This window comes from Aquila chrysaetos, chromosome Z (genome assembly GCF_900496995.4).
Source record: "Aquila chrysaetos chrysaetos chromosome Z, bAquChr1.4, whole genome shotgun sequence".
Classification (NCBI taxonomy): Eukaryota; Metazoa; Chordata; class Aves; order Accipitriformes; family Accipitridae; genus Aquila; species Aquila chrysaetos.
The window spans coordinates 6,619,269-6,645,973 of record NC_044030.1 but is presented as its reverse complement, the minus strand read 5'-3'; the positions used below and the strand labels follow the sequence as shown (position 1 = coordinate 6,645,973).

The 26,705-nt window shown below is 37.9% G+C and overlaps 1 protein-coding gene across 3 annotated transcripts in view; it reads left to right on the top strand.

The window, feature by feature from the left end:
• The window catches only part of VCAN (versican), a 113,211-nt gene that overhangs the window by 69,271 nt on the left and 17,235 nt on the right, over positions 1-26,705 (top strand). For all 3 annotated transcript variants that reach the window (XM_030004934.2, XM_030004932.2, XM_041120915.1), the window contains exons 8-12: positions 6,285-11,744; positions 13,904-14,017; positions 16,389-16,502; positions 23,405-23,563; positions 24,332-24,414. In XM_030004934.2, coding sequence (XP_029860794.1) covers positions 6,285-11,744; positions 13,904-14,017; positions 16,389-16,502; positions 23,405-23,563; positions 24,332-24,414 — 5,930 coding nt within the window. The remainder of the gene's footprint in view (positions 1-6,284; positions 11,745-13,903; positions 14,018-16,388; positions 16,503-23,404; positions 23,564-24,331; positions 24,415-26,705) is intronic.

The following is a 26,705-nucleotide window of genomic DNA, read 5'->3' as shown; positions in this document are numbered from 1 at the left end:
GAAGCTTTCTGTTCCAATTTAAATGTAATATTTTAAGGGGGAACATAAAACCCTAAATACAAAGGTTTTGAAACAAAAAAAAATTAAATAGATTTTTTTTTGTATGGGCGCTGTCTTGTCAGATCGCTTCTTTACTTTTTCAGTATGCTTTTAAAACAAAATATATTCAGTGAGACTGACACATTCCTGTGGAATTGGTTGAGTTTTGTTTCACTGGAAGAGTTTCAGCAAGCCGTAGTCATAAAACTGCTTGAATCCACCCAGACTGCAAATCTGGTCCCTGGCAGAGCTGAGGTTCAAGGGAGTCAATATATGACATAAAGCTGTTTAAGTCTTTTCTCATGCTAGATCCTCTCCCAAGCCCAGATACGAGGCTTCATTGTACTTTCAGAGGATTTAAATAAACCACTTTGAACCTATTCTACTTTGAGGACTCCTAAATATTTTCCAGATGAAGTGGAGACACCTGTTGGCTGCATTTAAGTCTGCTGGCTGTAGGCTAGCTCTTGGTAGGTCACCTTTGCAAAACCATCAGGAGTGTCCCACAAGTATGCAGGGATTTTGAAATAGCACATAAAAGCCATTCGTTTAGGTTATTCAGAGGGTCTTACATTACACGGAGTATGTACATTTACTGAATTATTCTGTGAATTGTCTGTTTGGATGCGCTTTTCATAGCAGCTTCAATCTCCAGCAAATTCTATGAATGTACAAAAATGAGGAAGATAATGATTCATGCATCTGCCTTTGGTCCTCATTGCTGTCAGTGTGCTTTTCATACCATATTTTTACGACCTGTTCCTGCAATGACTTTCTCAGAATAATGTTTTTTGAACGAGTAAGGGTCTGACCAATAGCTGTTAATGAACAGATGTTGAGACATCTGACTTGGGTTGTCGTTTAACAGCCTACCTAAGCTGATGGTCTGTTCTTTGATGATGAGTTGAACTATTATGCTAACTGCTAGGTATTAGGTATTTTGCTTGTCCCATAGTCCTAGTCACAGACAGCTCTGACCTTGATCTCAGAGCATCTGATTAGTTGGAGGTGATGTTTAAGGTTGTTGCTAGGGAGTGCTAGCACATCATCATATGTGTGATGGGAGTCTTCTGCAGGAGGTGATGACCATGGTACTGTGGAGACCAACTGCAGTAAAGAGGAGGCATATAAAAATAAATGTAGAGTACGTATCTGTGGGGAAGAAATAAGGTGACTTAACATGGAAAACAGAGTAATTAACAAGTATGCACACGGGGAAAACCCCCCAGATTTTCTCAATTTTTATCTTAAATTAATTTGTTTATTGCTTTTCTCTCTGAGCCAAACATTTTTAATTTTTGTTGCAAGTTACTGCGTTACCTTTTTCACAGTCACGGCATGTTACATTTGCAGAAGTTTGATACAAAAGCACATATATACAATATTTTAATGACATTTTAGTCATACTATTGTCTGAATTCACCCTGATATATATCTGTTGAAGCCAAAACCAAAATTTTCTGGTTATCAAGTGCAGGAAGAAATTTGACTAATGCATACTATTTTGTTTTCTCATGCTAACCTGTCTTGCACTTATGGGTTCTTGGTAGTGAACATTATGGGGTTTGTGATAGTGACACATTATGCAATGAAATGCATAATGGTTTGAAACCAACAGTCCAAAAATGTTTCTGGTCTTCTTTTAGAATTATTTTTTCTTTTTTAGCTCTATTCTAATAAAAATATAGGGCCTGATTCAAAGTCCACAGAACATTTTGTGAATCGTTCTGTGAATTTCATGGATTTATCAGACTTCTAGTCCTTCTACAAAAGCCTGAACTCTACTACTTCTCATTAACAACTCAGCATGTTGCTCTGAAGCAATAAATGGACAAATTGCAAGAATCTATAGGTGAAATTCTGCTATCTGCAGGATGCCAGATTAGATGTTAACAGTCCCTTTTTGAATGAGACTTCAAAAAACCCTGCTAAATCCATAAGTCTTCTGAATGAAATATATTGGGTTTTGAAAGTTTGGAAAACATCAGAATGTTTTCTATTTAATTCTCTGTTAATTCTTCTATCTGAAGGTTTTTGAGAGAGAAAATGCTCTTTACTGCCTGTCCCCTCAAAAATGATCTTGGAAAAGCCCTTTGGGGTTCTTTGTAGAATATGAAATGTCTTCTCAAGAAAAAATATTACTATACATTACACATTTTTTGGATGTGCATCAGTAACATAGAGGCAAGTTTTATATTTGATCCAGTGAAAAATTATTGTGGGTTTAGAACCAATTGTCATTAGAAGGGTTGTAATTGAAATTAATGCCACCTCAGTCAGTCTCTCTGTGGTTGTATGTAGTAGCAGTCAAGTCCTCTTGCGGCTAAAAAGTGCCCTGCAGCCAGATGGATTTGCATTTCTTACACATAGTTGACTGTTACTGAAATAGATGCCTATTCCATACAGGTAATTTAAAACATCTAGACATATTAAATGGATTAAGAAACACTGTAGGCTGCATATACACTCATCCACCTATCTATTCCATCTCTATGTCAGTGCATACCTCATCACTTTCCTCAATAAGAGGCTTTACTGATAAATCTCCTTTAGGACTTGTTTGGATTGGCAGTCTGAACTGACAATCCTTGGCTTTACTACTTCTTAGCTACTTGTTTTTTACTTTCTTTTTCTTGGAGCCATGGTAACAAAGCACCTTTTTGAACAAGTGCTCCTTTTGGCTTGTTTGCCATGATAATGTGTGAACTATTGATAAACTTATTTAGGAGCCAAACTCCTTTCCTTTAAAGTCCTTATTTCATCTCTTATTAGTAGTCTCAGGTCTGTATGTCTTCACCTGCAGCTAGTATGGACATGAACATAAATAGGAGCAATGTATGTCAGCTGCATCTAGCCAGTTTAAAACTATTGCAAGTGTTCGTGTGTCTGCCCTAACGGTCTAACAAACCAGTTCAACATTTAAGACTTTTCCCTCCTGTATTTGTATTTTATGTTAGCACTTAGGTTTTCATCCTAGTGTCTTGCTTATTCTTACAGGACAAGGTTATATGTTATATGAGCTATATTTTTACATAGATTATTGGCCATTTCTGGGGTTTAAAAGAATTTTCCGTAGCTGTTAGCCCTGAGCATTGGCAACTTGATTGCTGACACTGAATAATCAGAGCTCTAGAAAGAAGAAGAAATTCGAATTAAAAAAATAATTAAATTGGATTCTTTACTATTTTCTTAAAAGCTGGTTATTTTTTTTTTCTTGGAAAAAGAAACCAAAACAAAAACACTTAGTATTTAATGAAGGAGCCTCCTGAAAGTTTATTATTGGAATATCATACCTTTAGCTAAGGTTCTTTTATGTGGATCTTTGTGGCATGTGAGATCTTGAAAAAGCTAACAAAGTAAAAGTAAGGTCTGATAGAGATCTTTGCATATGTAAGAATTTGTATATGTCTTCTAGGTGAATTTGGAACAGATGTTGTTCATTAAATTTATTACCTACCATAAATGATTTAGAGTGAGCAAGTAATTTGAGGGACTCCCAGGTGTGCACTGCTACAAAAATAATACACTGGTCAGAACTTGTTAGTCATGGTACCCTCTTACAAATTACAGCCTATCCAGTCGCATCCAAGTTTTATAATTTTTTTTAATGTACAGTTCTGTGCAAAAGCATGCTACATGCTTTGTGCACACAATCCTAACAACTGTGTATGAAATCATAATTAATCCTTACGCCACATTAGTCTATATACGAAGTTATTTATACATATTCCTTCTTAAGCTGTGCACACAGTACAAGCCATCTTTCTTGCCCATGCACATTTCTATATGCAGTTCTCTGGTTCTGTATGTTAGTACAATTATTTTATGGTGAATTTACTGAGAATCAGAAACTCTCAAAGCTCCCTAGCAGCTTTGACTTGCCATTCCCCTTGCAGTTATTGAATTCCTATGTATTTTTGCATTCATGGTTTTGAAAGAAGGTGTACAATTCTGTGTCGATTAGAGCTTCTACTTTTATGAAAATATGATTCCTCGGTATGAATAGCATGGCTGTTTGCTAAAATGTGTGGATTCTGAAAGTGATGTTTTTAGACATGCTTCTCCATGTCATATTGCAAATCTTGGACAAATAACTAAATTCTTGCTTTTCTGCTTGAACAAAATTTGAAAGGGAGATCTGGGAAGACTCAAATAAATGGCTGCAGAAGCTATATTTTTCTGTGGCATTGGGCAACCTCTGTAAATATTTGTAGCCTACTGGAGGAAGGAACAGGGAGAAATTCTCTCTTTATGAGCATTGCATAAAACAACTCCCAACAAGCACATGTGCGGGAGAGAGAAGGAGCTTCAATTCTGTAGTCATCTAATAGAGCTGTCATAGCACAAAGTAAACGCCTGGTTTCATTGGGTAGAATAGAAAAGCCAGGCAGAAATGAGGTTAAAACCAAACTTTTCTTGTTGCAATGGGAATGCTGAGCTTAGTGCTGTGCAAACTGAATATTTTAGTAGAAATACACAATGCTGAAGGTTATTTATTCTCTGTAAGACTGGCATGGATCTTAATTTTTCCCAAGTTGTTTAACAATTAGATCAAAGCCTCAGATTCAGGGCACCTTATTATGCATTCTTTGTAAAACAGACCTGAAGTTGCCATTTACTCTTCAGCTGGACGTTTAGCAAAACGAAGATTCAGTAACTTCATGAGTTTAGCTGTAAACACAGCGTGAGATATTAGAATACTAATTGTGTTGCAATTTGCACACACAAAACGCCCCAAACCAAAGAATCACAAGCCTTTCACAGTGCTCTGCATTGGTTTAATGTGATTTAATACATTCTTTTCCAGAATGATCACCTGATTATCTCTGAGGGCTCAGTAGTCATAGAGGTTAAATGATGTTCATATGTAGAGGAATTAATTCAAACTAATAAAATACTTTACCTGTCAGGTTCTCATTTTTTTACGTCTTATAAATAGTTTTAATGAGGAAGATTTACTTAAAAATTGTGCTGTGTCATACTCTGGGTATGCCAGAATACTGGCAAATATTCTTTGGGGAGCAATCATTGCTAACAGTGCTGTAAGACAGGAGTCCTGTATGTTGGTTCAGATCTTCTACTGGCAAATGTAGACAGAGTTCCATTGGTTATACCCATTTATACCAGCAAACAGTAATTTTGCTTTGGACAAAAAGGTTATAAACATAGACTCAGAAGAAAGATAGATTCTTGGAATAAGATTTCAGCACAAGGTCTCCAGCTTCAAGTCAGTCAGTCAAACCTGAAAGTTGGCTTTTTTCTGAGTCTGTTGTATCCTTTTTTTTTTTTTTTTTTTTTTTTTTTTTTAGTGAGGGTAGCATCTATTGTCTGGAACAGAAGGTTTGTAGTAATGTTTGTGCTGAGAGGGCATATTTTAAAAGTGTCTATGGAATTGGGGATAATAAATCTTAGAGGAATTCATGAGGGCTTCTGCAGCTAAAACCTTGTTTACTTAGAACTTACTTCCTCTTCTTTATCTGCTTGGCCACCTACAGAAAAATTTGAGAGGTTTGTAGTCTGTGGGGTGTGTAAATAATTCAAAGTTAGTGGTAAACAGAAGAAAATAGCTGGACTTTACTCATGTTACTGTCTGAATTCTGACTGATTTTTGAATCTGGGATATTTTTTCTTATTTGCTTCAGAGTGCTTTGTAATGCCAAACAGCAACAACTTTGTAAAGTGAGACTTTATTTACCTAGGGTCCAAGTGTAAAGAATAGATCAACTCATGTAGTTTTTACGGTGTTCCTAGTAATTTGAATTACTCTATACCAAGAATAAATGGAGTTGCAGAAGCATATTCTAAATGTCCTATTTTATTTTAGACTTTGCCTGGCTTAGCTTTGTCCAAGTTCAATTTTTGGTGAAGGTTAGCTAGTGTCTGAAATCATTGGAAGCAGTTGCTGCAGGTTGGGACCAGAGTCTTTTGGTCTAAAAATGGTTTTCATCTTGTCCATTTCTTATCTGCTGAATAGTCTAGGATAAGTTAGCTCAGGTGTGCATTTGGGACTAAACACGCCTGGCAGTCGACAGTATTACATAATCAAGGCTTCAACTAGAAGGTCAAACACGGTGGCAGCATTTAACTTTGTGTCAATAGAGCACACTAAATTTACTATGTTCATTTTGATTTTTTTTGTTGGTTTTTTTTTGTCTCCTATGGATTGCTTATACTTCATATGTCTACTATAATGCGCAACCATCGCTGTCACTTAGGGATTATGAAAAGCTCTCTTTTTTTTGCAGATCATCCGGTGAATGAATTTTTGGATCTGTTCAGTCGCCACATGCTTCCTCATGCAATAGATGAACCCCACATTGATGCAGAATCAGCTCAGACTGAACCCTGTACTTCAGACTCTGTGCAGGATTCATCTGAATATATAATATTGGATCCTTTCTTTCCAGACTTTGTACAGTTTGAAGAAGAGGAAGACTGTGAAAATACTACTGACGTTACAACTCCTCCAGCTTTGCAGTTCATCAATGGAAAGCAGCAAGTTACTAGCGCACCTAAGAGCACAAAAGCTGAGGAAGCGAGAAGTGACCAAATTGAAAGTGTTGCACATTCAAAAAATGTAACCTTTTCTCAAATCAATGAAACAAACACATTTATAATACCTGAAACTGAAGCTTCTGGTACTATGCAACCAAGCAAAGCTGGAGAAGTAATAGGGGCGTTTGAAGTTACACAACCAACAGCAGATGTTGCAATGTTAGAACCTGTTTATAGTGGTGAGTCAGAAGTTGCCGCAACAGATAAATCAATAGCCATTACTTCTTCATATGAGCAGTCACTGCAAAAAGATAAAGAGACCGTAACATGGGATGGAACTGAGGAGAGCTCTACTAAAGATGCAAAAAACTTGGTTTTGATTACTAACGAATCTTCTGGAGATAGCTCCACTGAATCTGATTTATCCAGTTCTGTCTTCTCAGAAATTGTGACAATGTCAAGAAAGGAAGATGACGAAAAGAATTCTGGTATAACTTCTGCTCCTGATGCATTTACTGTGGAAAGTTTTGCTGTAACTGCTTCTCTGGATGCAGTTTTTCATACTGCTATGGTAGGCATAGGTGTGAAAGACCTTATTCCAGAAGAGGCAACCCCTACTCCAGATCATTATAAATCAACTATTAAACTTAATGCAAATTCCTCTGTTGAAAATCTTCTGGAAACAAGTAGTCATACAGCAAAGCCTGAGATGAATGCTTCTTCTTTTAGAGTTCTAGAAGGCTCTGGAGATGTCGAAGAGGACATCCCCGTAACTTCAGCCATGACAACGGAAAAAGCAGTAACAGAAACACTTTCAATGCAAGATATTTCTTTGGGCTCTGGCACAGTACTGCCAACAGAAACTTCTGTAACCATTTCAGGAATCACCTCTGCTTTGCCCAGAGGAATAAGCACTCTTTATTCTGCTTTTGATCAAAGTTCTCAAGTAACTGTTGCCACCAATTCTGTGTCTGAGTTTATTATGGAGAAAGTAGTTGCCAGCTCTCTTGTAACTGAAAAGAATATTGAAGATGAAAAAGAAATGCAGACCACTGTTTATTCAAGTCAGGAAAATTCAGCTACTGCTGCAGCGGGAAATTTGGAGTTGAGCGAACTTGGGAGCACTACTAGTGAAGTCAGAACTGTAAGTCAAGAGCCCACCCTGTTTAGAAGAACAGTACTGGTAACAGGTACGATAAGTTCTGAAATCAAAAAGGTCACTACCATTCCTCTCTTGAGAGAGAAGAAGCTTTTTATAAATGAAGGATCAGCAGAAGAACCAGCAGACATATTTTCAGGGGGTCCCACAAGAAGAGTGGTAAGTACTGACTCCCCGTTTATTGATCCAGGTTCTGGAGACATAGATGTTACCATTGAGTCTGCTACTTTGACTTCAGTTCCATTAAGGCCTGTCACTGAAACACAAACAGAAAAGCACGAAGGAAAAGTTTACAGCATAGATCATGCCTCACTGAAGAATGCAACAACAGAATATGAAGAACATGCAAGAACAGATGAATCAGCAATATCAGTTTCAAGTACTGGGTCAGATGGCTTAACAAATGAGCCTGGAGTAGCAAGTCAGATATCCTGGGATGTGTTTAGTACGGGAAAACCAGGAGAAAAAATTCAAGAAACAGAACCAACTTACACAACTCCTCCTGTAGTAAAATCTAGTCCTGGTTCTAGAAAAGAGATAGTATCTCATGTTGCACCAGGAGTTAAAACTGAAGATGTAGAAACAAATGAGGTCATATCATCTCCAGAATCAGTAGTTAGTAACAACCCTCATGACATCATGGTGATACATGGTACTGGCAATATAAAAGCAGTAGCTGAACCTACAGAAAGCAAAAATGCAAAAGTTGGTTCTTCAACTGTCTCATTAGGCAAGATTCTTCTGATTGAACATGGCTCTGGAGAAGAATTCAAAGGTGACAGCAGCACCACAAAACTAATGTCTAATGGACCTACTGAAGAAATACTTGGAAGTAATTTCTCATTTATTGACCAGGGATCTGGAGAAGCAGACACTTTAATTGAATCATTTGCAAAAACAGCAGTTTCACCCACTGGGAGACCAGAAACACAAAAGAAGTATGACGAAAAAGTTGTCAGCCCACCGTCTATGGATCATGCCTTTACTACCAAAACTGATGAGCTAGTCATGGGTACTGAACATGAAGTAACCACAATGGGAACTGTAACTGACATAAGAATGGAAGAGAAAACAACTGATGAACTGACAGTGAGTGCTTTTTCTACAAAGATTCCTTTGGTGGAAGATATACATTCTGGGGAAGACAGGCCAAGGGAAGTTTCACCAAAAGCTATAGAATCTTCTGAAGAAACAACAACAGACCCGTTCTTTAAAAGTACACTGGCTAACCATGAACATCTGGGATTTCCAAATGTTCCGACTGTCAGTCCACATTCAGAAGAAAAGGAATTAGAAACAGAATCTCTTAAAAAAATACTTTTGCCATTTAATGATGACAGAGTAACTGAGCCTGTAAAGATTGAAAGGAAATACATAAGCTCTCCAGTTACAGATATAGAGCAAGAGGAGGAGTTGGTACAAAATATTTTCCCTACGAGAGATATTCCCAGATCACTGACACCTGAAGAAGAAAAGCTAACAAATGATGAGGTCATCAGTGATCCATTATTTTCAGGACAAGGATCAGGAGACGACCTTGCTGTTATTCCTTCTGTAGTGCCATTGGCTGTTGAAGAAGTCATGAGTACTTCAAGTCCTCAAACTTCTTATCCTGCAAGTATGGGACCCAAACTTTCAACTGACAAGACACAAGACTTTGAAAGAGGAAGTACTGAATCAAATGCTGAAGTTACTGAAAACGTTACAAATGCTGTAACTGAGCTGCTGCCAGAAACAGAAGACCAGTTCCCGAGCTCAGTGATCACCAGTTCCCCAGATTTAGCAGAAGAGAGTTCCAAGAGCTTCAGCTCTAAAGAGATTAAAGAGATGACACATTATTTTGTTGCAATTGAAGAACCTCACAATAAGGAAACTAACTATAGGGGAGGAGAAAATGAAACAGATAGGACAACAGCTACTTCTAAAGCTGTTTCTCAAGAGGAAACTTCACATTTGCTGATTAAAGATGGCATAACTCCTGTTTCTGTACTACTGAGTGGAACTCCTCATCTTGAAACAGAAGAATCGCTTGTCACTTCAACAACAAAAATGCCAGCCAGAGTATTACCTGAAAGTTCTGGAGAAGGATCTGGCTGGGTTGGTGTTTTGGATTCATCTTCTCCTGATATGTTTACACATTTGCCAATACCCCCTATGTCAAAAGTGACAACAGAGGCACCGATAGATGGATCACAGACTGTGATCACAGGACTAGCATCCCTTTTTACAGAAGAAAAAGAGATTGTGGCAAATCCATCTGCTGTTCAACCAAAGACAGCTACATCAGAAGAACTATCAAGTGATACTGGGATATATGAGAAAATTATTCCCGTGATTGATGATAAAAGAAGTGTTATATTGAATGTTTCTGTTTATGGTGATATTACACTAATTGAAGAACGACTTCAAATCCCATCAGAAGAAACAACGATTATAGACATGGATCATTCAAAATCAATGCCTGAAGATATAATAAGTGTGCAGACAATGCCAAATCCTGTCATACAATCAACATATAGCAGTGATGATAGCATGACAGCTGAAGGGAAGAGATACGAATCAACACCTAAATTTTCCATAACCAAAGAGAAGACACTTGGATCTGGTGATGGTCTTTCTTTGGCTACTTCCAGTCAGCCAAGTAGTGAATCTGTAACAGCTGGGCACAGACCAAAATCAGTTGACAAGGATTTGGGTTCAGGGAATGCCATGAAGTTTGCAACAGAATCTCTTATCACTACCGAACTCTCTGAACTGGGCGTTTTCCTTCCTACAGTACCATCACTGGCAATCCCTCATGTGCCTCATGAGTCTAAACATGTTGTAACAAGCACAACAGAAGACACCTATGAGCTGAATACTTCAGCAAACAACCGAGTAATAGCAGATCAAAGTGAAACAATCTCTGTCTCTGGCTTTTCTGGAATGGGCCAAGAAGAATTGTATGATAAGCAGCCTGTGGTTCCTTCTCTTACACCAGTTTTAACTACTGAGACAGAAAAGTCTTTGACAACTGACATGCTTGATGTAAGTGTTGTCACCACACAGCATACAACCCAACTGACAACTGTATCATCTAGCAAGAATGAAGAAAAGCATCCTACAGTATACACAAACACAAAATCGACATCAGCAGAGTATGAAGGAACAGATTCAGTGAGCTTTTCTTCTGTACCTCAAATTCCGAAATCCTCAGTAACTGTTCAGTTAGTTAATGGAGTATCTGAGTATCCTGAGGTAATCATTCCAAGTACATCGTCATCAAAGGATTCAGATCAGTCCGATCATTCATCAGAAGGTACCTTCAAAGAGGTTAGTTCTGATATTGCAGCAACTTATAAACCACCCACTACAGACCTTCTCAACAGAACAGAGTCTTCTCTGCTGGAGTTTTCTCCCAAGCCTGTTTCAGAAAGTACAACTACTGAAAGTACTCCTCACTTTAATAGGCTTGTAACAGACAGAACAGAGGAGACTGTAACTGTAACTGATTTGGCTGTTGAGGAAGAAGCTACTGTTTCTGGAGATTCTCCATCAATACACATCTTGCCTACTGCTTTTCTGAATTTTGGAGAAAGAGTGAGCACAGATGTTCCGAAAGTTAGCACAATAGAAGTTGAAGCTTCCTCAGGGACAGTGAACAACCCTCATCAAGAAGGTGACAGGAGTACTGAGAGAGAGATCCCATGGCTTTTTTCCACACCTGTTTCAGATTCACCCAATACTATTGAAAATGAAGTATTTAAACCTGACCAGGAAGCATTTACAATGCTAGCTTCATCTTCACAACCTTTGGATAGAAGCATGGAAACACAATCAGCTTTGTTTGGTCGAGAGGAGATCACGACAATTTCTTCTAACATTGCAACAAATGGCACTGCCCCTGGAAACAGTCCATATCAAAATGAGCAGTCAACGATAAGCTCTGAGGAGCCAAATACTATTGAACTTGTAACTTCATCATTTTCCCTTCCGGAAGTCACTAATGGATCAGATTTCCTGATTGGCACCAGTGTGGGTTCAGTTGAAGGCACAGCAGTGCAAATTCCAGGTAACTTCCAAATATGATCACTGTCTTATATGTTTGTTATGGTACTTGTAAATGTGTGTCTTAACTCTGATAAGAGGTATGACAATCAGAGCACCGAATGAAGTAACAACAGAACTCATGAGCCTCAAGCTTTGAAATCAGCATGATTGTAACCTCTACAAAGTGAAGGAGAATGGGGGTACCAAAACTCAAGTTCAGTGACTTTTCCTGAGTGTTTGCATCATGGAGCTCTGGATCAGACTTGAGGTGACCAGCCAGTTCTAAAAGACAGGAAGGTAACATTGACTGTGGTAGAGAATTCAGAATTCAGCTGTAATTACTTAATTTTCCAATTTCCCACAGATAATTTTGTCTGATAGCTTTTCTGTGTTGTCATGATGATAATACTTATACAATTAGTTTATAGATAGGGTTGTTTTATAACATTTTGCAGTTGACTTAGCAGATCCAGCGTGCATTTTAGGATCCTAATTTTCTATAAAAATTAACTTCTCTTAAGCTACAAGATGACTTTCCAGACAAAAGAAAACTGAGACTTCATGTTTTCAGCCTGTCTGTAGCTTTAACTGGTTGATACAGTGTCTGTCTCATAAATTACAGATCTTTTTGTTAGACATCATTTGCCACAGTATTTTGTTTTACATAATGGTTATTAGGCACCATTTCACCAAATACACAGATGATGCAGGTAGGGTCAGTACAAGTAGCATCGCTTCAATTCATATTTTATCTAGATATAGCTGAGGAAAGAATTGAACTGGCTTAATTTTGTATGGTTTTCTATTATTTTTCCTCAAATAATCCAGATAGGTGTCAATTTGAAAATGTTTACTGGGAAAATACCTAGTCTGTAGGAGGACAGACAGTAAATGCATAATAAACATCATTAGGTTCTTAACATAGCCCTACATTTGCGACTTTCAGTGAAGCAGTCCTAAAACATGCACCCTATTTTATGGATATGATCAGATTATTTTCAAAACCTTCAAAGCAAGATCTTGCCCAATTAATTACAATCCCATCTTCCATAGATGGGATTTTCTTCTGGAGGCTTTCAACTGAACCTTTTGCTTTCCAGTGACTAGATAGGGAACTTGGTGCTTTAGGAAGACTTCTTTGAATGTCTAACTTGCAAGGGTAAAATAGGTGTTACTTGTCTTTTAATTCATAAACCATAGTCAGATGTTTTGGAAAAATATAACCAAAAATCTAAACTTTCCTCATGTCTCTGAATTAACTTAGGTTACAGAACTCTTTTACCCATTTGGTAAGTTCTCAAAGCCAGGGCTTTCTTCTTGTATCCCAGAAGGACTGTCTTCATGATTTTCCTCTAACTCTGAGAAGCTAATACTTAGAAATGGTTATCTAGTGTGTACTTGTGTGAGTGATTGCTCCTAGGCATTAAATCAAATGCAGATACCTAGGTATCTAAACTCAGTTGAAATAAACATCTCTAGAAGGCATAAAGCTCTGCAAGGAAAAGCTGTTTAAATGATAACTCCCATAACAACTGAGGATTTCACAGCAGGTAAGCTTTTATCTTAATGTTTAGTTCAGTTATGAATGTATTCAGTACTTATATTTGTATTCTTGTTTTTAAAAAACACAGGTAGGAAATATGCATGTTTGAAAACATCCTTTCAAAGAAATAAGACTGTGGGCATTGGTTGATCAAATGTAAAACAGTCAAACAACAGCAGCCAGCCAGTATGTTCTGTGTACCCAACCATTCTACATAAACTAACCCTGATGAAAAAAAAAAAAAAGCATTTTCCATTCATTTTGCATATGCTTAACTGTTTTCAGCTATAATTAATTGTCATGTCATGCAAACTAAATCCTCAATAGAATATCATGACTGCCAAATATAGTACAAATTGCTATGAAAAAATATAATTCAGAAAATTATTTATACTGGTTCATAGTAAATGCCATGTTGTTGTTAAAGTTGAAAATAGTGATGCCTGAAAATAAGCTTTATTATTTTACAAAACCATCTTATTCTCAGTAGTCTATTATATTAATAGAGTTTCTGTAACTACAGTAAAGCCTGAAACATCCATGCAGAAATGAAGAAAGATTTCTTCTTCCAAAAAATCAAAAAGACACCAATTCCTTTAAACTACAGAGTCAATTTTCTTTTTCTACTTGTTTAACAGGCCAAGATCCGTGCAAAAGCAATCCCTGCCTTAATGGTGGTACCTGTTATCCACGTGGTTCATTTTACATCTGTACATGTTTGCCAGGTTTCAACGGCGAGCAGTGTGAATTAGGTAAGCTGATGCCATCTAGATACTGATTAAGTCGAGTATAAAGTTTTCATATGTAAGATCTGCAAAAGTGGTGTGTTTTGAAGTTGAAGAATACATAGACATTTGAAAAATTCTACAATGACGCCTTACTTAAGAAGAGAACCATAAAATGAAGGAGGTCCCCTTACCCCTTTTGTCTCTCCCAATAAAGTGCATAGATATGTATGTACACAAACATTAAGACAATTGTAAATGAACTAGATGACCTAGAATTCATAACATTAAATTCATAAATACATCAGCTAAAACCAAATAAACATTAATATTTGGGATAGTTCTTAAGAGCTTTGTGTAATTATTTGAAAGAGTGGTTAGATAAACTAATCCCAAATGTGACTAGGAAGCTGAGCACTGAATGCCAGCTTGATATTTTTTCAAGAAAATTGTACACATGATCATAGTTGTATACATCTTTGGTATAAATTAGTATTTTGGTAACTCTTCTAGCTGAGGACCTCTTCAAGCTACCTGTGACATTTGTGTTCACCTGCTATGACTGGGAGCTTCAAGACACTCACCAGTACAGTTCAGAATAACTAGCTTTTTCTTCCATCAGCAAGCCAAAGTATGATAGAAGTGGTAGTTTGGCTGTTTAGTGTAGAGCTGGTTTAGGCTTTGGAAAATTTGTAACTTTCATTCCCTGATAAAAAACATGGATTTGCCTATTACACAGTTGCCTGCCAAACCTGAAAGAAAAAAACTCATGCAATGTTACTAATATGAGTTCAACTCATCATATATAGCTTGGGAGAAAAAAAACCAACCCCGCCCAAAGGTTGATATCAGTGCAGCATAATTGTCAGGATTACTATGGTTTTATTTGTGTTCTGCAAGACAGTATATGATTAAAAAAATAATTAGCCAGTGTTTTTCTCTGCTTTCCTAGCTCGTGTTGATGAGTTTGCTAGTTCCCTAGTGGGTTGCTGCTGGTAGATATTAAGTTTTAGATGTTGCATCTTAAATCTTCTTCTTTGTCAGGGAATATGGCATGCCCTGGTTGCAAACCAGAGGTCAGAGATAATGATTTTCTCTTTTTTATCAGATTATAAAATAATGATCTGGCCAATTCTTGCCCCCTAAAACTCTTAGTGGCTTATTAACAAATTGGAGTGGGACACTCCACAGCCAGTCACCATATAGAAATATGTTCTGTGGTGCTTAAGAAAGTAAACCTCAGCATTTTTAGCCCTGGATTTAGGGATAGTCTGTATATGAGGCATAAAACATTGATTTGAGAGCTTTCCAAATGACTGGAACAAATAAGACCTAGCATAAAATTTGAACAGAAGTAACTTTTTAAAATAAAAGTATCTTTAAAAAACCTTTCAGGTGATGCAGCAATTATTCCTAGGATTGCACAACTGCTTGTTGGTTTGTAGATGTGTTTAACTTCTCTCTTATACTTTAATAGTCAATCACTACCAGCAGTTCACTTTGGACTAAGATGTTTGCAAAAGCTGCATTGAAGTTTATGCTGTGATTGTTTCAGAGGAACAGCACTCATTAGAAAACAGCATATGATCTTTATAAAGAGACATAACAGCTTATAACCTGTGCAAATACATGCACAAAATAATTGTATTAAATGAAGTAGTGCTCCAATTTAAAAGGCAAAGACAAAGTATTTTAGCAGCCAGAGGAGCAGGGGAGAGAAATGTTATTTGTTTACTCTAGAGCCATAGGCTTAGCAGTAAACTTGTGCATGACTATGAATGTTACTGTCTGACTGGTCATTTAGTGAGATTGTCTTTATGATGCTTTGTCCTTACCTTGATAAGATTAGAGAAGGACGAAGTGAGAAATGCAAACCAATAAGATGCCAGGGCGTGCTGCTTTGCAGACTGAAATTAGCAGTCTGTTTGATGGTATATGATAAGATTTCCAATATTTGAGATTCGTGAAGATATTTGAGGTCTCCAATACTTGACGAGAATTTTTTGTGCCATGGTCACACACTTAAGTCAAATTTTCTGCCAGTACAGGAAAATACTACACACTGCACAGTATCACTTCTTTCTCAGCTACAAAATGAGGAATTGAAGGTCTAGATTTTAGAAATTAACTCAGAATTTAGAGTGCAGGATATAAAACTGTGGGTCAGTAATGTCACATTTCCTGAGGAAACTGCTTCTTGGCGTCTGGATGAAGAGAAAGGAAGGTTGTGTGTACTGAAATCAGTTATCATGCAAATAAACCAGTCATTTGGATCTTTTGCAATACTTCATTATTCTGGATTGAACTGGTCCTAGTAATAAGTATGACTAAGGCTGAAGAACATTTCCCTTCTAGGAGGTGGGTGGATTTTAAAAACACTTTTATCTGTATGTTGTAGATATCGATGAATGCCAGTCTAACCCATGCCGGAATGGAGCCACTTGTATAGATGGCCTCAATACCTTTACTTGCTTGTGTCTGCCAAGCTATGTAGGTGCTCTCTGTGAACAAGGTAAGGTGTGTTCTTTAATCTATGGTGATCGAGGTCATCTGTTTCCATTTCAAGACCCTTCTGGAGTAACTAGGCAAAGGCTCCTAAAATTGAGAGGATGGAAGAAACTGTCAAAATCTGTGGGAAGTCATCAGCGATGAGGAGAGGTTATAAGTTTTGAGTGTGTTAGACTCCCATAATTTGTGTCTCAGGACTTTTTGTTTGTTAAATCTGCACCATCTTTTGCAGGTGGATGAAAACGAACTCTATCCACATGCTAACCTGACTAGAAGTCACATTACTGCTGTACCAAATATAAACTAATATATTGGGCAGTTTCTGTGTCAAAATAACAACAGATATATAGTTTTCAGGTGGTTCCAAGGCAAGCACAGCCTGCTTATATTGGCTTGCAAACCATGGGGAAGACACATACTGAGCTTCTCTTGTTACTGTAGTGATGCTTATGGGATAATGAGTGGGAACAGAGTTAGTCTCTGACCAAGCTTCTGTCCTAAAAAATTATATACAGTATGAAAGACATATCAGAACCAGTGACTTCCAAGTATTGCTGGAAAGTAGCAATAATCTACTGAACATGCTAGATTACCCATCCACTGGGAACCATATCCTTTACAACTTCATCCCAGAATTTTCAAACTGATTTGTTCTGTGATTATTTTAGGAATAGAAGGTGCAGGATCACAATTACAAAGAAGTTGTAAAAGGCTTTCTAAACTAGACAACTGAAATCAGATTAAACATCCAGGTCTCTGTAATTGTTAGAACATCACCTGCAAGAAATCCCACTGTATTTACAAGAAATACTGACAGTGCAAGATGCTTACTCAGTATGTGCATGTAGGAGGAGGAATAGGGTAGCAAAATCTGTTTTGTCAATAAAATTAATGAAGGCATTTCCATGGGAAAAATAAGTGGTGTTTTAAAGTGTACTTTCTAAAGCTTATGAAAATTTTTTTCTCTTTTTCTTCAGCTGAATGGTTTTGGTCACAGGTGAATGAACTAGGCCTTTGGATTTGTTTAATTAATACTGTGTTATTTTCATGTTTGTTTCTCATCTTCAGTGAAAGGCAGTTTGCAAACTCTTCTAGCTCAACCTATAGAGATTTGTTTGTCAGAGCTGAAAACTCTCAAAACTGACCAGCTCCAGCACTTTTCACTGTTTAACTTTTTCTGTAGTCTGGATAACCCTGCAATTTGAAAGGACTTTCTGAATCTGTTCTCCAAAATTATAAGTTGACAGTGTTTTCACAACAAAAGAAATAAATCTTCTCACTCCCTTCCTCCTCCCCTTCATTGCAGCAAATCCATAGTAGCGAGTAACTCTGAGTACCATGGTAGCTTTGAGCTGCTTTTTATGACCAACCTGAGAGCACATTTTAGGTGGTTAATGGGAACATTTCCTAGTTTGTCAATCAGAACCAGAGCCCTGCTCACTCAGCTTTGGAATTTAAATTTCCTCCACTTAAAGTCCTGCAGTGGTTTGGGACTTGGGAAAAGCATTTAGTGCCAAATTTCCACTCCACCAGACAAAATAAAACTGTGTTGGCAATTCAGACACACTTGTCTGGCAAGCAGACTTTATTTCAAGGCACCAGTCCTGACCTCACTAGATTTAAAGACCAGCCAGAACGACAGAATGTGTACCTCGGTACCACAGGAAAGGTGGAGTAGAGCACACCGAGATTATATTTCATTACTCTTTTTTTTTTTTTCCCTCCAATATATACTATTCATTTTAGAAAGCTTTGAAAAAAATCAGGCTGAAGGCCTTTCTTAGGCATGGCGCTGAGTATTGAAAATGCTGTGGAAGGGAATGGAAGCAGTGAGTGTACATTGCCTCTGGAAAAGAAGCTCAAAGTAGGAGGCAACTCCACTGTGTCCTTGTCCTATGACACTGGTACAGAAAAAACTTGAGCTCAGAATTTCACCCAAATGCCCCCGTGAGACTTTTCTAGACTAAAGGATCTTTGGCTGATGTATTACGCCTGTCTCAGCATTAGGAGGGGATGTGACCAGAGGACAGTGCAGCTGCACATCAGGCAGCTCTGGCAGGTGGTAGAAGTTAGAGGAGCCTTCAGGGTGATCTAACCTAGGGTGAGGGAAATCAATCCCGAGACTCATTGAGCTGTAATTGGCTCCCTGACAGCCGTTTTTCTTGCCAGGTGGAAACAGTTCAGCAGACAATCTGAGCCCAGGAACTTCTTCCTGAAGAGAGCTAAAGTTGTCTGATGTTAGAAATAGAGCAGCTGAGGGTGTTTCCTTTTTAAACTAGATTGGTGGCTCAGTAAGCCAGCATCGCTTCTGGTTCAGAGTAGATTAAAAGTGAGTGGAGTACTCTGTTAGATAATACTCTCTTTTGCCCACATGTATCTTTTCAAAGTACAGATGCATATTCTGCATGCCACTTGGTGACCTTTGAACATCACTTCTGAAAATGCAGAAATATGCCAAAAACACTTTTTCAAAGGGTGACTGCAGGCTACAGTAGATCTTCATGCGAGTCTTACCCTGGGGGAGCCATCAGTCTTTCCATTGTCATCCCCCTGTGAAAAGCCCTTATGAGTGCTCTCGGTGTCCAGATAAATGAGCCCAGAGCTCAGATCTTCCCAATTTGTTGCCTGAAGTGTTGCTTTGCAAGCTCCATGTTTGGGGAAAGAGGAGAGGAGGGTTGTTTGATACCCTGTTTCACACTGGGCTGGTGGAACCAACTGTAGAGAATAGTCCCCGGGGACCAATGGGGTGTATGAAAGTCTGTGGCTGTTATTGCATTATCTGGCCATCTGTATTTGTGGTGAGGAGTACCTTGCTTCATGAATAGTTACATGGGAAACAACAAAATGGTAGAGACTTGCAATTTGAACCTCAATTTCAAGAATAAGTGTTCTTTATGAGGACTGGACGAGCACCTATTTAAATTTTCTGCTTCCTTTTCTTTTTCTCCTTTTGCTATTCTAACTGGTGTCTACCTGCTTTCAAGGAATGGTGTTTGTGTTTTAAACTTAAGGTTTGGGTTTCTCCACTGCAGATCTCTGCAGGAGCACCTAGGCTAGCCTGTTTACCAAATGCAGCTGCATGCATGGACCTGTGTGCCAAAATGGCACATATCTGTTTGTTACAGGATGTGCCTCCTTGGGATAATAAAACCAGCTGTTGTCTTCCAGGTTCGGAAAATAGAACAACTGGGTTTTTTAATCATCATATCAGGAACAATGGTTTTTTATAACCCAAGTTCATTGTTTAAATGTCTGTGACTACTCTGGTCTCATTTGATTCACTTTGTTCCCAGGGCTTGGTAGCTTGGGATGGAAGTATTTGAGAAGGGCTCAGTGCAAAGATACTTTCTGAAAACAGATGGTCTCTAACTGATGTCTTTCAGCTGAGAAGAGATTATTTTGAATATTTACCAGAGAAATGGTTTCTCCTCAAGATGTGTGGGCTAATGGGCCTCAGACTTTTGTTCATTAGCTGAAGGCAGACAGTAACAGATAAAATTCACAGCTGAGTAAAACTCTCATTATGTTCTAGTACCTGTGTTTCTTTATTTTCTTTAAGCCTCTTATGGAATTTCTTTAAAGACAAGGCACCTATTGTCAGCAGCTTATTGCAGCTGTTGAAAAAGTGGTAGCTATGTATGTATTGAACCTACAGAGAACTTTTTTTAAAATGCAGAGTTTAGAGATGTTGTTATACATATACAATTGCAGTTACAAAGAACAGAAGCTGTGTAAGTAACTCCTTGCACACATCACTGAAAAGGCCTGTAAATTGTCATAAATCTTAAGTCTAGTCAGACAACTTTTAAAACACCGTAAATATGGCAAGCAGTGTTTCAGTCTTTCCATCATGTTCTGGAATAAGGTTACAGAAAGCTGTGATTACCTCCCTGGATAAGTATACAATGAACATGGAGTATTGTATTCAGTAAGTGCTTGCACCTACTTTGCTCACAGGTGATTGGGTCAGAAAATGTACAGCCACCTGCAATTAGACTTTACTGGTTCAGTAAAGGCATTAATAACTTATACCTGTATGGAGGCCTTATCTTTGTGTCACCCTTTCAGCTTTTTTAATGTAGTAAGATACACACACTCAGGACAAAACACTGCAGAGACAAAACAGTCCCCACATTTTTACTTGCGTGGTTTGCATTTTTCATCCTCTAGCCTCCTGACTGTCTCTTTCCACATTCCTTTCTCCCCTCTTCTCATTAACTTCTCCTCTCAAAAAAAAAAAAACCCCAAAACCCCAAAACCCAAATCTTCTCTTTCCCTTTCTAAAAATCGTACGTATTTTATAGCCATCATCCCTGTCTTTTTCTGTCTTTGTAGATCTGGGCTACAAACAGGTGCAGAAGAAGTTATTCAACTTTTTCCTTTTGGAAAAAAACATGCCATTTTGGATAAAAGGGAGTTTTATGTGCATGGCAGTGCAGGCATTTCAACTAAGAGTACCTATGTCACCGTTCTGCACCCTCTACCTTAAGATGAGAAATTTTGTTATTTATGATTCATGCTCAGGCCATTATTGCTGATTCTTTGAACCCAGTCTTCTAGGTTTTGTGTTTTCAAGCATCTTTGCCTCCCCTATGTGCCTTTCAGCAGATCTTCTCTTAAATTGCACACTTCTTCCCTAGCAGAGGCCAGAAAAGGCTTGATTAGAATAGCCTGGAAATGCTCTCTGGCCACGATTTTCTCAGCATGCAGTGCTGCTTGTTATTATCTGACTTCTTTCCTGTGGGACAAGGGTGTACCTGAACAAGATGAATAATAAAATCTTAAGTGCCTTCACAAAGGACATAGCACTGTTAGTCAGCATCGTGTGGTTAAACAAATGTTCTAGAAAGCCAAACGCAGACTAAACTTTAAAATGGCCTAGATGCCAGAGATTAGAGCTGTATCTGCAGCGTGCACCTCATACAGAATACAAAGAAGGAAAAGATAAAAAACTAACAAGTTGGTAGTATAGATTACATTCCTTTTTCATAGCTGGGATTACTCAAGGCGCAAGCAGTTTTCTACAGCTTAACATGTTGAAAATGGAAGAGACGTAATCAGTGTAAGCTCTATTATGCCTTTGTGTTTGGTAGATTTATGTCTGTAGTGATGACTTTTAGAAAACGATTTTGAAACCAGACTCCTAAGACAATGACTGCTGTGTTATCAGTGTTGCCAGGAATTGTCAGAGAAATTCTGATAAACCTCCGAAGTGATATGTTTGCACTTTTAAATCCATTTATGTACGTGTAAACTCTAGTTTTTATCTTGGAAGATTTAAAGACTTTTTAAAAAAATAGACATTTTGGTGCTTCAGGATGTGAATGGCCTCTTCCTGCTATGAATTAAGAAACAGCCTTCTGTTGTGAACAAATTATTCCACAATTGTCTTTCAGGTGGTAGCTGTTCAAACCTAAGAAATATCATAGTTATAGAATTTGCAGTTGTAAGTCATTGGCATATACTGTAATATCTTGCTTTTTCTGTACTAATGCAAAAAGAGGCCCTTTGGCCAAAGCATGTTATTGACTATTGACTATATTGGCTCACTGAATATAAATCCAATTTCATACCCAGAACATTTCTATACCTCTGGAAATGCCAAACAGTTGCTTTCAGGCACAGATTTGTTTAGGGATTGGTAAAACTTGGTGGGAAGTGGTAAATTTCTGTTTGGTGGGTGGGGTGGGGAAGGCCAAACTTTGTGTTTCAGTTCTTCAACATCCTGCAACTGAGGTCTTTCAGGGTGAGCCATTATGTACTTAGATAGCTGGAACTGGCTGTAGTCAGAACAAGCTGTAATCTTGTGCTGAAGTGTCCTTTATGATGCCATTTCATCTGCCGTAACTCAAAACAGTCAGAGTTTTCCCTATTGTTTCTCCCATTCCTTCCTAAAACTCTTCTCAGTGGCAAGTTCTTCCGATCATCAAGCACAGCTCAGACACATTCAGGCATCATATTTGTTAATCCAATCTTATTAATACTGATTTTCATCTGTGATTCATTCCTGCAGTGTTGATGCAGAAGCAAACTTGGAACGGGAACTTTGTTGGTTCTTGCCATCTGTTCTGTTTACAGCTGCCTAACCTTGACAAAATAATGAATGTCAAGTCCATGGATTGTTACTGTTCCAGGGCTTGTGTTTATTTATTTCTCTTTAGATGGAAGGATATACTGGCTGATGTAAACTTCTGTCTATTATGCATTCTTATCAGTACCATCCCTCATACAAGCACAGACAACGTGCATTTCATTATTTTGTATTTCAGTTTTAGAGCCTTCCTTAGAAACTGATGCCTAAAGTTTATTAAGTTAGACTTTGTCAAGGAAGATGGGTTTTAGAGGAGGATTTGGAGGGGTAAGTTCAGAAAGATAATACTTCAGCTTTGCATCTGTGGACTGAACAATCACAAGCACTTTCCTTCATATTATTTTCAGTTATTTGTTTCCTCCAAACCAAAGTAATTCAGTACAGTCACTCAAAGAACTATTTGCCCTTGCAAGTAAAAATTCCCATCCCCATATACAGACTCAGAAAACTCAGATGAAATTTAGTCTAACTGCAGTCCAACATCCAGACATTTCATTCATGAAGAGTTATGGACTGAAGAAGTCCTCCTGAGATTGTCCAAATACAGCACAATTTGACCAGTGGAAGCTCACAAAGTTGCCAGTTGCAATTATACACCTTACATAAGTAATATTTTTGCAGCTTGTACTGGGTAAACAGAAGTACCCGAAAATGTAATGAGGTCTCAAGGATGAGTGTTGATTGTTTGCATTTGTACTGCTTAACAGGTGGGTATCTTCTTGAACCTCTGCCCTGAAGAAAATCTATCTGCTTGCATGAAACATGCCTGTGTTTCATGCCCATTGACAGAGATGTGATTTATTTATTTGTCACAGACACGGAGACCTGTGATTATGGCTGGCACAAGTTCCAAGGACAGTGCTACAAATACTTTGCCCATCGGCGTACATGGGACACAGCTGAAAGGGAATGCCGTCTCCAGGGAGCACACTTGACAAGCATCTTGTCTCATGAGGAGCAGATCTTTGTGAACCGTATGTACTGTTAGGATTCCTCTAAACAAGAGTGGGCACTGAGGGTTCAAAGCTAGTGAAATATCCTCCTGATGACTCAGCTTTTACATCTCCATCTTAAAATATACTTTTAGAATGTTTAAAAGGCACACTTTGTGTTCTTCATGTTTATTTTTGCAGTGAATGCAAGTTCCCTATAACTATTAAGTTATTATTTGTTACATAGCAAATACTTTGTTTTTGAGGATGAGAACAGGAATGTTTTTTTTTTGCATTGGAAATTGATGAAACATCTTTTTCTGGAGGCTTTAGATTTTTTGTGCACCTGACATCAACGACCATGCCACCATATATTACATTAGGTAGGCATAAAGAAATAGTTCCTGTATGTTGTGTTACACAATTTAGACAACACTGGTCACAGCCTAATCAAATCTTTAAAAACGTAGATTAAAATACATGCTTTTATTATTTTAATCTTTTTTTGCCTTTTTTCCTCCCCCTCGTATGCGCTCAGGTAGGAAACTAATCTGTTTTCTTTGGGAGACACCATCAGGAGGGAAGAGACATGATTGTTTAAAACTGTAGATGAGAATCTGCGTATTTATAGACATCCCAAATTAAAACCAAAAAGCTGAAAACAGCCTGTAAATAGTTGTTTGCATAATGAGTAGAAGAATCTTAAGAACAGGATGTCTGATTCATTCTGTACAAATTCTTTTTATTTTCTTTGGTGAAATCTCTTCCATTTATGGGAAGGTTAATAAAAATATCCTTCTGGTTCCTTAGGTATTGGGCATGACTACCAGTGGATTGGCCTCAACGACAAGATGTTTGAGCGTGATTTCCGCTGGACTGATGGTAGCCCACTGGTAAGATGCCTTTGAAATGAAATCACTCATTCATTTCTTTTTGTGGTGGCTTATCAAATTCCCACCAGCAATGAGGGAAGCTTCATGAAAAAATGTAGTCACTAAATATGCACCCATGCAAGCAGCCAGCAAACTCTTGTTTTGGGATAACTACTATTTTGTGGTGTAGTTCTAAAATCTTATTCTTAGTTCTTTTTATTTTATATGTGGGAGCTCTCAAAGCTTCCAAACAGAAAAACTCAAAAAGTCTAAGACTGTAATTTAAGGGTCTCTGCAGGAGCTGGTTTGTTCTCTTCTGGTCTTACACAAGCACACATGTGGCAATTCTCCTCTCCCTTCTGTATATGAAGCAGAATGCATTTTTTGGGTAAGAATATGGCATTCAAGCTCTTGCATTCGCTGGGTCTGTGAGAGTGCACAAAGGAGCCTCGCAAGTATTGTTGGAGATTGTTTCTAGTCTGTATGGCAGCTCTACAGCTAGGATGGAGAAGCAGCCATCCTTAGGTGGTTCAGGAGGCCTGTAACCAATAATCTGTCCATAAAATTTTAAGATGCTGTTGATACCTCTATTGCCTTAAAACAAGAAAGAAAATCAGCAGAAGGAGAGAGAGAACACTCTCTACCTACGTTTAACTAACCTAAATCAAAGAGCTGATGGATACAGGAAATGATTGAGCTCTTTCCAATTCAAAACAGTCTCTTTTGTAGAAGGGACGGGTGATTTATTGCTGTTTAACACCTATTGAAGAACATTACATTAAAAAAAAACCAAACTGGTTATGCTTATTATTTTTCTTTCCAGTTGTGAATTCTTAAAGCAGAAAGCATCTGGACACACGTATGCACATGCTCACACATGCATGCAATGATCATTGCTGCATACCACGTGGCTACAACTTATGTAGAAAGACACCTGGGGCAAAGCAGGTTTCATTTATTACCATTTCATTAAATAACCAGAGGTTTAAAATCCTCTAAAATGACTTGTAAATCAGCCATTTCTTGGGGAAACTACCATGTGTGGCAGGTGACAGCACAGGGAGTAAGAAAAAGATAATGAAACCTTTTGTTGCCTAACTGATTGCTCAGTGTGTCTGCAGTGGTACCAATGCACCCATTTGTGCTTGGAGCCACAAAGTCTTGCAGAATGTAAGCAGAAGGGTTTCATTTCATCATTTTCTCTCGCCTATCCTCATGTATTTTTGGGCACACAAGATGTGCCATGGCCTTGAACTTTACTCATTCTGGGTGAGTTCATTCTCTGTCCCCTGATGTGGCATCTTACACCTCACTGACAGTAACAGGCACCCTCTGAGGGTGTTTCAGGTTTGGTTGGAGCTCAGGGATGGTCCAGGCTGTCTGCAGTGGCTGGTCAAGGATCTTACACTTTACTAAGGGATCTAAAGTTAGGTGAGATAAATTTGGGCATAAATGTAGTGCCTGAAGGGGCAGCCCATCTTACACTAGGAAGTGTAAAACAAGATATACACTCATATATTCCAAAGGCAAGTTTGGTATGTCACTGAATGATGAATTCAAGGAAATTAAAATTGGGGCTGAGATTCTCTTTTTTATTTCAGGCTACTGGGCAAATGTGGTATTACATTTTTACTTTAATTTTCAATTTTAAGAAACAAAGATATCCTAGGAACAGAATAAGACCATCTGTCCAACAGATTTATCTTTTGATTGATCTTTTTTCCACTTTATTTTTCTTTTCTTTTTAACAACTTCCCTCTGTCTCTTCCTTCAGAAACAATGTAGGTGTCTCTTGAAATCATTTATGTTCATTGCTTCAATAGGTTTCCCTCATAAATTATTCCATATGGTTTCTGGATACCATGGTTCTGAGTAGCTTCCTCATTTGCTCCTTTTCCCTAGTTTTTAACTTATTTTTCTTACTTTCTAACCACTCTTCTGGTTACAGTGATTTATTACTTTTCTAGTAATTAACAGGAACAATAACATAATTAAATACATGAATCAAATGTATTTCCCTGATGATTGTCTTAAAATTCCAATGAATTTGAATACTAAGTCAAAAAATTACGTCATTTGTATATTTGCAGGTGAACAGTAGTCATGATAGTGTTAAATGCATTAATATAATTTATGATCATAAAAATCAGCATTATTACATCAACACTCAGGTTCTAACTTGAATTTCTGAGATTAGAGCTAGCTCTTGCATATAGCCAAAATATAAATAGCCTTCTTGTGTTTTACGTATCGGGGTGCATCTGTAATTCAGCTGTTTCTAGCTTTGTTGCCCAGCTCCATGCTTTCTCCAA